This window comes from Oncorhynchus tshawytscha, linkage group LG16 (genome assembly GCF_018296145.1).
Source record: "Oncorhynchus tshawytscha isolate Ot180627B linkage group LG16, Otsh_v2.0, whole genome shotgun sequence".
NCBI lineage: Eukaryota > Metazoa > Chordata > Actinopteri > Salmoniformes > Salmonidae > Oncorhynchus > Oncorhynchus tshawytscha.
The window spans coordinates 66,388,467-66,400,232 of record NC_056444.1 but is presented as its reverse complement, the minus strand read 5'-3'; the positions used below and the strand labels follow the sequence as shown (position 1 = coordinate 66,400,232).

The 11,766-nt window shown below is 38.9% G+C and overlaps 2 protein-coding genes across 10 annotated transcripts in view; one reads left to right on the top strand and one right to left on the bottom strand.

Annotated features, from left to right (window-relative positions):
- LOC112216139 (synaptotagmin-2) overlaps positions 1-9,552 on the top strand; it is a 97,390-nt gene extending 87,838 nt beyond the window's left edge. For all 7 annotated transcript variants that reach the window (XM_024375886.2, XM_024375887.2, XM_024375889.2 and 4 more), the window contains 3 exons: positions 2,211-2,328; positions 3,006-3,139; positions 3,656-9,552. In XM_024375886.2, coding sequence (XP_024231654.1) covers positions 2,211-2,328; positions 3,006-3,139; positions 3,656-3,871 — 468 coding nt within the window. In that variant the 3' untranslated portion in view covers positions 3,872-9,552. The remainder of the gene's footprint in view (positions 1-2,210; positions 2,329-3,005; positions 3,140-3,655) is intronic.
- Positions 9,553-9,783: 231 nt separating this feature from the next.
- The window catches only part of LOC112216138 (protein phosphatase 1 regulatory subunit 12B), a 40,196-nt gene continuing 38,213 nt past the window's right edge, over positions 9,784-11,766 (bottom strand). For all 3 annotated transcript variants that reach the window (XM_024375879.2, XM_024375876.2, XM_024375882.2), the window contains one exon: positions 9,784-11,142. In XM_024375879.2, coding sequence (XP_024231647.1) covers positions 11,056-11,142 — 87 coding nt within the window. In that variant the 3' untranslated portion in view covers positions 9,784-11,055. The remainder of the gene's footprint in view (positions 11,143-11,766) is intronic.

Genomic DNA, 11,766 nt, shown 5'->3' with positions numbered 1-11,766 from the left:
TCCCTATATTTAGTGTTGCTTAGTGTGAATGGTTCCCTATATTTGGTGTTGCTTAGTGTGAATGGTTCCCTATATTTGGTGTTGCTTAGTGTGAATGGTTCCCTATATTTGGTGTTGCTTAGTGTGAATGGTTCCCTATATTTGGTGTTGCTTAGTGTGAATGGTTCCCTATATTTGGTGTTGCTTAGTGTGAATGGTTCCCTATAGTGTTGCTTAGTGTGAATGGTTCCCTATATTTGGTGTTGCTTAGTGTGAATGGTTCCCTATATTTAGTGTTGCTTATTGAATGGGTGTTGCTTAGTGTGAATGGTTCCCTATATTTTGTGTTGCTTAGTGTGAATGGTTCCCTATATTTGGTGTTGCTTAGTGTGAATGGTTCCCTATATTTGGTGTTGCTTAGTGTGAATGGTTCCCTATATTTAGTGTTGCTTAGTGTGAATGGTTCCCTATATTTAGTGTTGCTTAGTGTGAATGGTTCCCTATATTTGGTGTTGCTTAGTGTGAATGGTTCCCTATATTTAGTGTTGCTTAGTGTAAATGGTTCCCTATATTTAGTGTTGCTTAGTGTGAATGGTTCCCTATATTTTGTGTTGCTTAGTGTGAATGGTTCCCTATATTTAGTGTTGCTTAGTGTGAATGGTTCCCTATATTTAGTGTTGTTTAGTGTGAATGGTTCCCTATATTTAGTGTTGCTTAGTGTGAATGGTTCCCTATATTTGGTGTTGCTTAGTGTGAATGGTTCCCTATATTTTGTGTTGCTTAGTGTGAATGGTTCCCTATATTTAGTGTTGTTTAGTGTGAATGGTTCCCTATATTTAGTGTTGCTTAGTGTGAATGGTTCCCTATATTTAGTGTTGTTTAGTGTGAATGGTTCCCTATATTTAGTGTTGTTTATTGTGAATGGTTCCCTATATTTGGTGTTGCTTAGTGTGAATGGTTCCCTATATTTAGTGTTGTTTAGTGTGAATTGTTCCCTATATTTAGTGTTGCTTAGTGTGAATGGTTCCCTATATTTTGTGTTGCTTAGTGTGAATGGTTCCCTATATTTGGTGTTGCTTAGTGTGAATGGTTCCCTATATTTGGTGTTGCTTAGTGTGAATGGTTCCCTATATTTAGTGTTGCTTAGTGTAGTGTGAATGGTTCCCTATATTTGGTGTTGCTTAGTGTAAATGGTTCCCTATTTAGTGTTTTTAGTGTTGCTTAGTGTGAATGGTTCCCTATATTTAGTGTTGCTTAGTGTGAATGGTTCCCTATATTTAGTGTTGCTTAGTGTGAATGGTTCCCTATATTTTGTGTTGCTTAGTGTGAATGGTTCCCTATATATTTAGTGTTGTTTTAGTGTGAATGGTTCCCTATATTTAGTGTTGTTTAGTGTGAATGGTTCCCTATATTTTGTGAATGGTTCCCTATTTATTTGTTGTTTAGTGTGAATGGTTCCCTATATTTAGTGTTGCTTAGTGTGAATGGTTCCCTATAGTGTTTTTAGTGTTGCTATATTTAGTGTGAATGGTTCCATATATTTTGTGTTGCTTAGTGTGAATGGTTCCCTATATTTAGTGTTGCTTAGTGTGAATGGTTCCCTATATTTGGTGTTGCTTAGTGTGAATGGTTCCCTATTTATTTGCTTAGTGTTGTTTAGTGTGAATGGTTCCCTATATTTAGTGTTGCTTAGTGTAAACGGTTCCCTATATTTAGTGTTGCTTAGTGTGAATGGTTCCCTATATTTTGTGTTGCTTAGTGTGAATGGTTCCATATATTTTGTGTTGCTTAGTGTGAATGGTTCCCTATATTTTGTGTTGCTTAGTGTGAATGGTTCCATATATTTTGTGTTGCTTAGTGTGAATGGTTCCCTATATTTAGTGTTGTTTAGTGTGAATGGTTCCCTATATTTGGTGTTGCTTAGTGTGAATGGTTCCCTATATTTGGTGTTGTTTAGTGTGAATGGTTCCCTATATTTTGTGTTGCTTAGTGTGAATGGTTCCCTATATTTAGTGTTGCTTAGTGTAAATGGTTCCCTATATTTGGTGTTGCTTAGTGCGAATGGTTCCCTATATTTAGTGTTGCTTAGTGTAAATGGTTCCCTATATTTAGGAGTTGCTTAGTGCGAATGGAAGACATGCACACAATGAGGATGAACATTGAGGAGGAATATTATTAGATTGAATAGGTTTTGTTCTCCTCTTTACCTTCTTCTCCCATCCCACACGCAGCAAGAGAAGCTGGGAGATATCTGCATCTCTCTGCGCTATGTGCCCACTGCTGGGAAACTTACCATCTGTATCCTGGAGGCCAAGAACCTCAAGAAGATGGACGTGGGAGGACTGTCAGGTAAAATATGGTAACATAATGATCACTGTGAATGAAACAATTGAGCAGATGAACAGTGAAGTTTAAGCCGCCCATACGGTATCTCCCATATCCTGGTTCAATGTGCTCCCCTTGGTCAAGGTCGAGGCAATCCCTCTATTCACACAGTACGACACCCAAATCTATATTCCCAAATCTATATTAATACAGCTATTTCAGAGTGTTTCTTTGTGCATTATTCTGTGGTAAAGGCTCGATTATATAACATGGGATCCAGTAAAAGGAAAGGAAATAGGATCCAGTAAAACCTTGTGAACCGACCGTATGATTTTGATCTGTATGGTGAGCTGCTGTGGGCTACATTGCAAGCAGCCAATCTCCGGGGCCATTCAGTTTGCGCTCACGTGCTGACTCTGATGTTCCCACGACTCTTCACTCCCTTCAGCTAAACTGCACTGCAACCATCTGCTGGCAGTTTACTGCATTACAACCACTGCTGGGTTCCTTTTGTTACTGGAGCCCTGATGGTAATGAAGTATTGTGTTTTAAAGATTGAACTCTGCTGAAACAATGTGACAGAGGCAATAAGATAATCTATTAAACGACATAAAGCCATGTTTGTTAATAATCCCAATAGTGAGTCTGATACCAGGCTTGTTTTAATACCTGGCTGTGTGTATCAATCCCTCTGTGTGCAGATCCCTATGTGAAGATCAACTTGATGCAGAACGGCAAGCGTCTGAAGAAGAAGAAGACCACAGTGAAGAAGAACACTCTGAATCCATACTATAACGAGTCCTTCAGCTTTGAGATTCCTATTGAGCAGATGCAGGTAGTGTACAGCTGTGAACAAAGCACTCAAAAAGACCTACCTACCTACCTCCCCACCCGCCCGCCCACCCACCACCTACCTACCTGCCTACCCTACCTGCCTGCCTGCCTGCCACCCTGCCACCCACCCACCCTGCCACCTGCCTGCCTGCCTGCCACCCTGCCTGCCTGCCTGCCACCTGCCTACCTACCTACCTACCTACCTACCTACCCACCCACCCACCCACCCACCCACCCACCCACCCACCCACCCACCCCACCCACCCCACCCACCCACCCACCCACCCACCCACCCACCCACCCACCCACCCACCCACCCACCCACCAACCAACCAACCAACCAACCAACCAACCAACCAAAGATGACAGTAATGCAAGAGTGTACAGCTGAAAGGGGACAAAGTACCAAAGGCATACATACTGTACACCATAGAATTACAATTCAATTGGGCAATTATATTCTGTAATATATTTCTCAATGCCAATAATATAACACTTGCTTTTTCTCATTCCTTAGAAAATCCAAGCTGTGGTCACAGTGCTGGATTATGACAAGATCGGTAAAAACGACGCAATCGGGAAGATCTGGGTGGGCAGCAAGGCGACTGGCACCCAGCTGAAGCACTGGTCCGACATGCTGGCCAACCCTCGCCGCCCCATCGCCCAGTGGCATCCACTGCAGCCCGAGGAGGAGATTGATGCTTCGCTGGCAGCCCTGAACGCCAAGAAGTAAACCTCCTCTACCCACTAACACCCATACCCAAACCTACCCATCCTCCTCACCCCTGGTCCTACACATCTCCCAATAATACATTCCAAACCAACACACCAACCAATTCTACACCCTATACCACAAAAGATACCTACCTATATCCCAACTGACATGATCAAAAAATAATAAAAAATAAAACATTCATTCCACAAGGAGACAGTCACAAGATCACTCAATTGATGTTTGCATTGGGGTTGCAGTTAGTTACATTGTGTCATGAGGATAGGAGCCTAGAGTGTGAAAACAGCGGTCCAATGTGATGGAGGATTAGGGAAGTAAAACCACACATTCACTCATTTTGTACCTTTTCATCTCCTCCCCTTAGAAACACTGTTGCTTCAATTCTGCTTAATACTTAAAATGCTTTATACTGCCATGTAATAGAGGAAAAACACAAGCAGGTTCATTCCTTGGGTGTATTGTTGCACCATGCTCCACACCTGCCAGTTAATTACTTACTACATACTAGATACGATTAGTTTGAACTACATTCCTAGAGTTGGGTAAAGAGTAGAGATAGACAATATCCAGTTACCCCACACTGTTAACACACTGCCTTTTTGATCATTAGCTCATCTGCTCACCCATATTCTCAGGTACACTGAGAGAACTGAAACTTCATGCCTTTTTTTCTAAACGGGTTGTTATTCAAAATGCTCCGCAACATGATCAGAGAATAATGTTTTTGATGATTTTTAACATCTCAGTCTGGTGCTGGATTGGTTTATTTTTCCATAATCTAAGACTAGTCTAAATTTATCACTGAAATGTCTCTCGAGTGTCTCTCAATAACACCGTTTGTGGCTGTCAGTCAACAGAGTTGAGATGTGAAATATGTTTAGGATAAAGGGACTATGAGCCACTGTAAGTGTCTACCATGGCCTATGCTGGGAAAGCATGCAAGAGAAAGAATATCTGTGTGGAAACTCCAGGGACTGAATGGAAGGTCCCATTCAGTCCTTGGAGTTTCCACACAGATATTTCTCCACACAGATATTTCTCTCTTGCATGCTTTCCCAACATGGGCCATGATAGACACTTACATGCATGCAAGAGAGAGCATATCTGTGAGAATATCTGTGTGGAGACTCCAAGGACTGAATAAGACCCTGGTTGACACAATGCTGTTTGTCAGGTGTCTATTCTACTGCCTGCAATCTACCACCTTCCCCTCCAATGCCTCTACTATTTAGGATCTATCTCAATGTTCAGTGCTACTGCCATTAGTCATGGACTCACAACAGGGATTTCACTTCTTCAAAGGAATCCCTGTATCCGTCTTACAGTCATAAAGGAGACAAGCCTTCCGAGTAATGAAATAAGCAATTCTCAACTACCAGGGACGCCTTCCAATTAGCTGTGTTGTTTTTTACTCACTCTTTTCTTTTCAACGTCAAACACTTTTATTCCTCAAGCACTTTAAATCAAAATGTTCTGTTCTAATTCTACTCTCCAAAAACCAGAGATTTAACAATTTATTTTATGATGAATAATTTCTGGTAAAAAAAAAAACACAGAGAGAATTTATGAGTGAATCATTATTTTTGTAGTTTTTCTTTGATCATTTTAACCTTGTTTTTCTTGTGAATGCACTTTGATTGCTCTGAGACAATTGTTGTTGTTAAGTTTGATTGAAAGGATAAGATCTGGAAGGTTCCCGTTATGTGTATGTTATACACAGATGGCCAAACTGCTGAATCTATATACTGGATATCTCTATGTTACGTGGTTATAGATTATTCTTTGATCTATGGAGTTTTTGTGATGAGATGTCGTGAGTTTGAGTCAGGTCACATATTCAAAAGTCTTCTGATTGGGAATAAGACACATTTCAATTAAATGCTGTTCCTCAGATCCTTCGCTGAATAAGTGATTTTACATTTGGACTTTCTCTTGAGATAAATTTGAGTATAAAACTGATCATATGACTGAATTAAATTGACATTTAAAAAATGTAAAAGTCGTAGCAAAATGCCATTAGACTTTCGAGCCACACTAGTAATGTAATGGGACATGAACTGTCTCTGTGCACCATCTTGTTCCAAACAACAAAATAGTTCAAAGCAATGTATTTCAAGGACGGTAAAAAGTACTTGATTGTGTTTAAGAACAAGCAAAGCAGTTTAATGTTTTAACAGTTTGACAACTTTTATACTTTTGGGAATTACAGTAGTGAATGATGGTTAATGTATTGCTTTTCTCTATAGGACAACCATATCTTTATGTATATGTCCAGTAGGGGTCAGATTAGTTATGTTTTATATTTCATTTGATTTAGTTTCTTCTATATGTTCAAAAAGCAACACTAAAGAAAAGACTAAATGCAAGCAATCAAACGACCCATCGGTGAGTAGTTTTGCCTATATACATAGTTCATACAGGTTGATACTGCATGTTTCTACAAAATACTGTACAAAATAGCATGTTTTAGAGATAAAGCAAAAATAATTTGTGTACGTGGGTGTCATTTGTCATTTTAATACTGTAACACAATGCAGGAAAAAAGATACACTGTATATTTTCTAAATGAAACAAATATGTATTTTTTTTCCATGAATGGGTTATTGGAGAGAATGTCATAATATATTAGAATAATATGATTCTGTCCATGCCTAGACTTTTAAGCAAGTTTGTCGTCAAGTACTGTGTGTGAGTTCATGTAGGATAAAAATGTAGCCGCATGCTTGCTATCTAAATCCTTGTGATTTAATTTGGATTAATTATAATTGATTTCAAATGTATTTATTTATGTATTGATTCCTTTGAGATGATTTAAGTCTATGTTGGTCTTCTTGCCAAACATCAGTGATTGTAGGGGGTCTCCAAGTTCAAGAAATACAACTATTCCAAAGTGGAACTCTTCAATGATCAGTGCCATTGCTGAAACATATCCACCATTTGGTTAAAAAGACTGTAAAAAAGATCAACCTGATTTTTGCCTGATACAAACATGTATTACAAGCCTGCTATTTAGGATACTAATGAGCCCACCAGAACTGAATCCACACATCTCCACACTGGACATAAAGCTTGGAGTCCCCTACTGTACATGAAATCTTTTTGGGGGAGTTTTACTTTGCGTTGGTTTAATGACCTGACACCCTTTGCAATTATATATATTTTACATTGCTAATTACACAAATATATGTGAATGTGTATACAGATAGTTGAATTAGATAAAACCTAAAGCCATAATACTCAAGCACTAGCTCTTTAGAGCTCTGCTGTATAACTAGTTATTGATTTGTAAAAAACAAAAACAAAAAAACACTTCTTAATCTTCCTAGGTCAGTGTTTGTCTTGTACATTCTGTTCAGAACTCTGTACTCATCTAGATTCTAGAAGGCAAAACATTGAGCACTGAGAGCAGTTGTGAGTTTAGTATAGTGGATGTGATTTTGTTTTCTACTTTGAAGATGTTAAAGCTGTCTTTATTTTATACATGTGTAGCTAATATACTCCAGTGATGTAATTTGTATATGCCTTGTTTTGATAGTATGAATCATGGTTCTTCTTATGTCACAAGATGTTATCGAAAATACCTGAAGAAGTCATCCAGAACATTTACATTATTGAAATGTGTCAGGCTCGTCTGTTGGTGATCCTTGGGCTGAGTGCAATTCATTTAGGACCCTGACTGCGATGTATGGATCCCTCTATTTTCATCCACAGTGGCTTTACAGACATGACATAATATTGTGATCAAAGATATGGCAGAAATATCTTTCTATCTTGTAACAGTGCCAAGTCTCAGCATTATTGTCTGATCAACATATGTTGCATTCATGGTAAACAGTAAAGTTAAGATAAATCATCTACAGTCTAATCTTAGACACTTTGATGGAAACCAGCTGATTCAAGTCAACAATTCCTCTAATAGCAACACTATTGAAATAATAATCATAGTGTTGTTTGATGTTTGCAACAATTTTATAATGGGATCATTGATGTTGCTTCTCAATGTCACAATCAATCCTTTTGAACTGTGACCAAACCGATGAACATGGAACTTCAATCCAGTTGACGATTTCAGTGTCTTTCCAAAATACTGCCAGTATATTACAATTTCATGAAATCATCATCAGTAATCTGTTTGAATCTATTTCAGAGCCCAAATAATTCCACTGATGCAGATGCAGGTTAGATGATAAAATAACTGTGATTAAAGGTTCAAATATAGCACATTTTTATTAAAAAGAGTTGATTGTTTCAATGCTTTTTACACTGCCACGGTCATTGGACAGTTCGCTATATGGGGAAAACGACTGACAACTGTGTGTTTGTGTGTATGTATGTATGTATGTTACAAGAACAAAAAGCATAGGCCCTTTATAAAGTTAGAAGTTGCAGTGCTAAAACACAGTACTACTGCAACTCACCAGACGTATATATCTACATGCCCAGAATACATAAACCATTCTTAAGTGTACATCTAAGTGGTGATAAAAATAATTAACAAAGATGTTTTTTTTATTTACAATGGTTTAAAATGTTTATATTATAGGATTACCAATTTTTTGAAAGCCTAAATTGATATATCTACTTTATGCACAACTGCTTTAGAAACTAACTGCAGGCTATATCTCAGCGGTGAAGGAACAATGGATTGAGAGCACGATGATTCACACACTACATTCTACTGTTCCTTTGTACTACTAGCTGTTTTATTTCTATCAAGCTTTTAAAATTAATTATTCAAGTACTTTATGAAAAAGGTCCATGTGATTTTCAAAGGGATACCCTCCAAACTAGAGCATCAAATCAAATTGGATTTGTCACATGCTTCATCAACAAAAGGTGTGGACTTACAGGGGAATGTTTTCTTACAGACCCTTCCCAACAATGCAGAGAGAGAGAGAAAGTAGAGAAATAACAGAAAAGTCATACAACTTCCATGTCAATAATGTGTTAAGTAGTGTCTCAGTTGGCCTAGGTCACTCACCACCTTACAGTGTGTTCTCCTGTCTCTGTTTGTGTTTCCTCTTTCTACTGTAATAATCACTAGGTTAGTGTTGTGTTTCTATTGTATTATATTTAGAATGCAAAACTGCATTAGGACCAATGGAAAAGACAATGATTGAACTTTTCCACCATGAATTCACTGTTTTTCTGTCTTAGCATTAATGTGCTGTTGTTGTGGAACTGGACTTGCTGGGGGCTCCTTTGGATCCAGAATGATACTGATTTTCAGAGGAACGTCGTCCTTCGCGTTTACAACATGGATATATATACTACCAAAACATGCAGAATAGTACCAACCCTCTCTCTTGAACTCTTCCTTCACTTCTAATTTTCCATACTACAATTGCATTCCAAAATACTTTTTTCTCCTCTCTTTCTCTTCATCCTCTTTTTAAGCCTCAGAGGACCATGAGATTACGTGTCCTCTGGCTGTGTTCCTTCGTGTCTTAGTGTTGTGGTGCGTGTGTTCATGTCAGTACTTGTGCCTACTGTGGATCGCATGCTTTAGCCCTTGACTGGACACAAAACGTTGCTCCTATACAAACTGCCCACGGCCCGTCAGTGGATGAGCATCGAGGATCCTTGTAAAGTTATCGAGGGAACCAAATAACTCAATACAGATCTATCATGTGTTACCAGCTCTGTAAGAAACAAATAGGAAATAAAGGCCTTTTAATAAGCTTGGACTCATGTATTGTCTGTTCATCATGGCTCTATTCTTTATTCTGTAACCTCTCTACAAGGGGATATTAACTTCAGCATCAGTGTGTTCATTGGTTTTATACCAGTTTTTATCACATGATATCTGGAATTTAGCGCTCAGCACTGAACAATTCCTTTGAGAAGCACTTAATGCCAAGTGATAAAGATTTTGGTAGAGTGAGAACACACATAATGACAGTTATCACATATTTAACCATCTACAGTTTATTGAGCAAGTGATCAAACCACAGACATGTACAAGTAGCATTTCAGTCTTTTTCGCTCTCTTATAATACATACATGGTAAAGTTGTTTCAACGTAAGATACTGTCTTCAAATATACTTACAGTACATGTGTAGACAGATAGCTGTATTGTTCTTTCAGGAAAGGCACATGTAGTATACATAAAGTGTCTCATGTTAGTGCCTCACGTTATAGCACAGGGCACAACACAGGGCCTCTTTATCACAGGACGTCGGTGGCACCTTAATTGGGGAGGACGGTCTCATGGCTGGAATGGAGTGTAGTGTTTGATGTATTTGATAACATTCCTACTGATTCTGCTCATTACCACGAGACCGTCCTCCCCAATTAAGGTGCCACCGACGTCCTGTGATAAAGAGGCCCTGTGTTGTGCCCTGTACTATCTGCATTACAAATCATGTACAGGTTTCACCTGAAAAAATAATAAAATGCTGTCCATCTCATAGCGTGAGGCACTATGTGGACTAATGGTAGTGTTTCCTAAAATGCTTAAAGAGGATACATATTAATAATATATTGGTAAAAATATGGTTGAGTATAAGTATAAATATTTGAGGGAAAAAATTCATAAATTATATAAAAATATCCAACAAATGTAACATCTGTCTCGCCAGAGACCATGATACAGTACACCACACTAAAATCAAAGCAGGAAAAGGTTCATGAGCAGCTCAGAGAAAATGGTCTGTGATGGAAATTTGGACTTCAATTGAACTACAAACCATAAAGACTAATGATATAAACACCTCATAACAACTGACAATGTGTAATGTTATCAATGTCATACCAGTTATACCTGTGATTGTTTTTTCAGTCGTTTTTTTCTGCAGTGCACACTGAAGCACAAAATCAACATATGTTTGTGATGTATAGGTCAAATATGTGGATGTGATATTGATTAGAGATTTCTGGCCTGGAGCTTCGGAGTTTACTGTACCCCAGATCAACACCCTCTTTGAGCCAACGCTGTGTGTTCTCCTCCCCACTTTGACCTCCTGGTATGAAGTGAGCCAATGAACATGGAGTCATAGTAGGCCAGGGGTCATCAGGAATTTGACGGTTCCTCACCATGCCTCTGAGAACAGTTGGCAGGTAAGTGTCACTGAGCACCATGGTACAGTCTCAGGGTGGGAGGGTGCCGAAGGCCAATGATAGTGACACACATTGCAAGCTTGAAGGAAGTATACTATGACTTTGGACAGAGGCTTCCAACCTCTTACTTGGACAGCTTGCTGATGACACGGATCAGAGCCCCATTCTCGTCCTTCAGTCTCTGGTTGTCTGATTTAAGCTCTGTCAAGACCTACAGGAACAGAGAGAGCAGCATTAGATTGTCATGGTAGCTAATTCGCAACAGGGAACAGCGGTGACACATAATGGCCTGTAGACAGAAATATGTGCAAGTTACACTGCCTTGTCGTTTGACTATGTTCCTTCTTACTTAAGGGACATTGACAGACACATTTAATAGACATTGTTTATCATTTTCAGGCAAAGTAAGAATGATATGCAATATTGAATCACCAGGAACTCGTTGCTAAATGATTTAACACTACAATCTCTACAGTCACAACATGCGAAGGGTGGAGAAAAAGCAGGCTTTCAGCAAAATATGATGTAAAGCAATGAGAGCATGCGGATACAGTATGATCATGGAAAAGGTTGGGACATGATTTGGCTTATGGTTCAATGTGCAAACTACAAACCGAGAGAGAACCGAAACAGAGAGAGAGAGATATGCAAGGCGGTCAGCTTCCGCAATCTAGGTCACCTCCCACAGCATGAATAATGACTAAAAATAACCACAATCTTTGTAAAAATCTCCGCCATCCCCCACAGACAGTGCAGTGAACAATAACGTTGTGTGCTCGCCTGAAAAGTCTACCTTCACAGACAATGATGAACTCATCACCCCACTCCTGCCTAT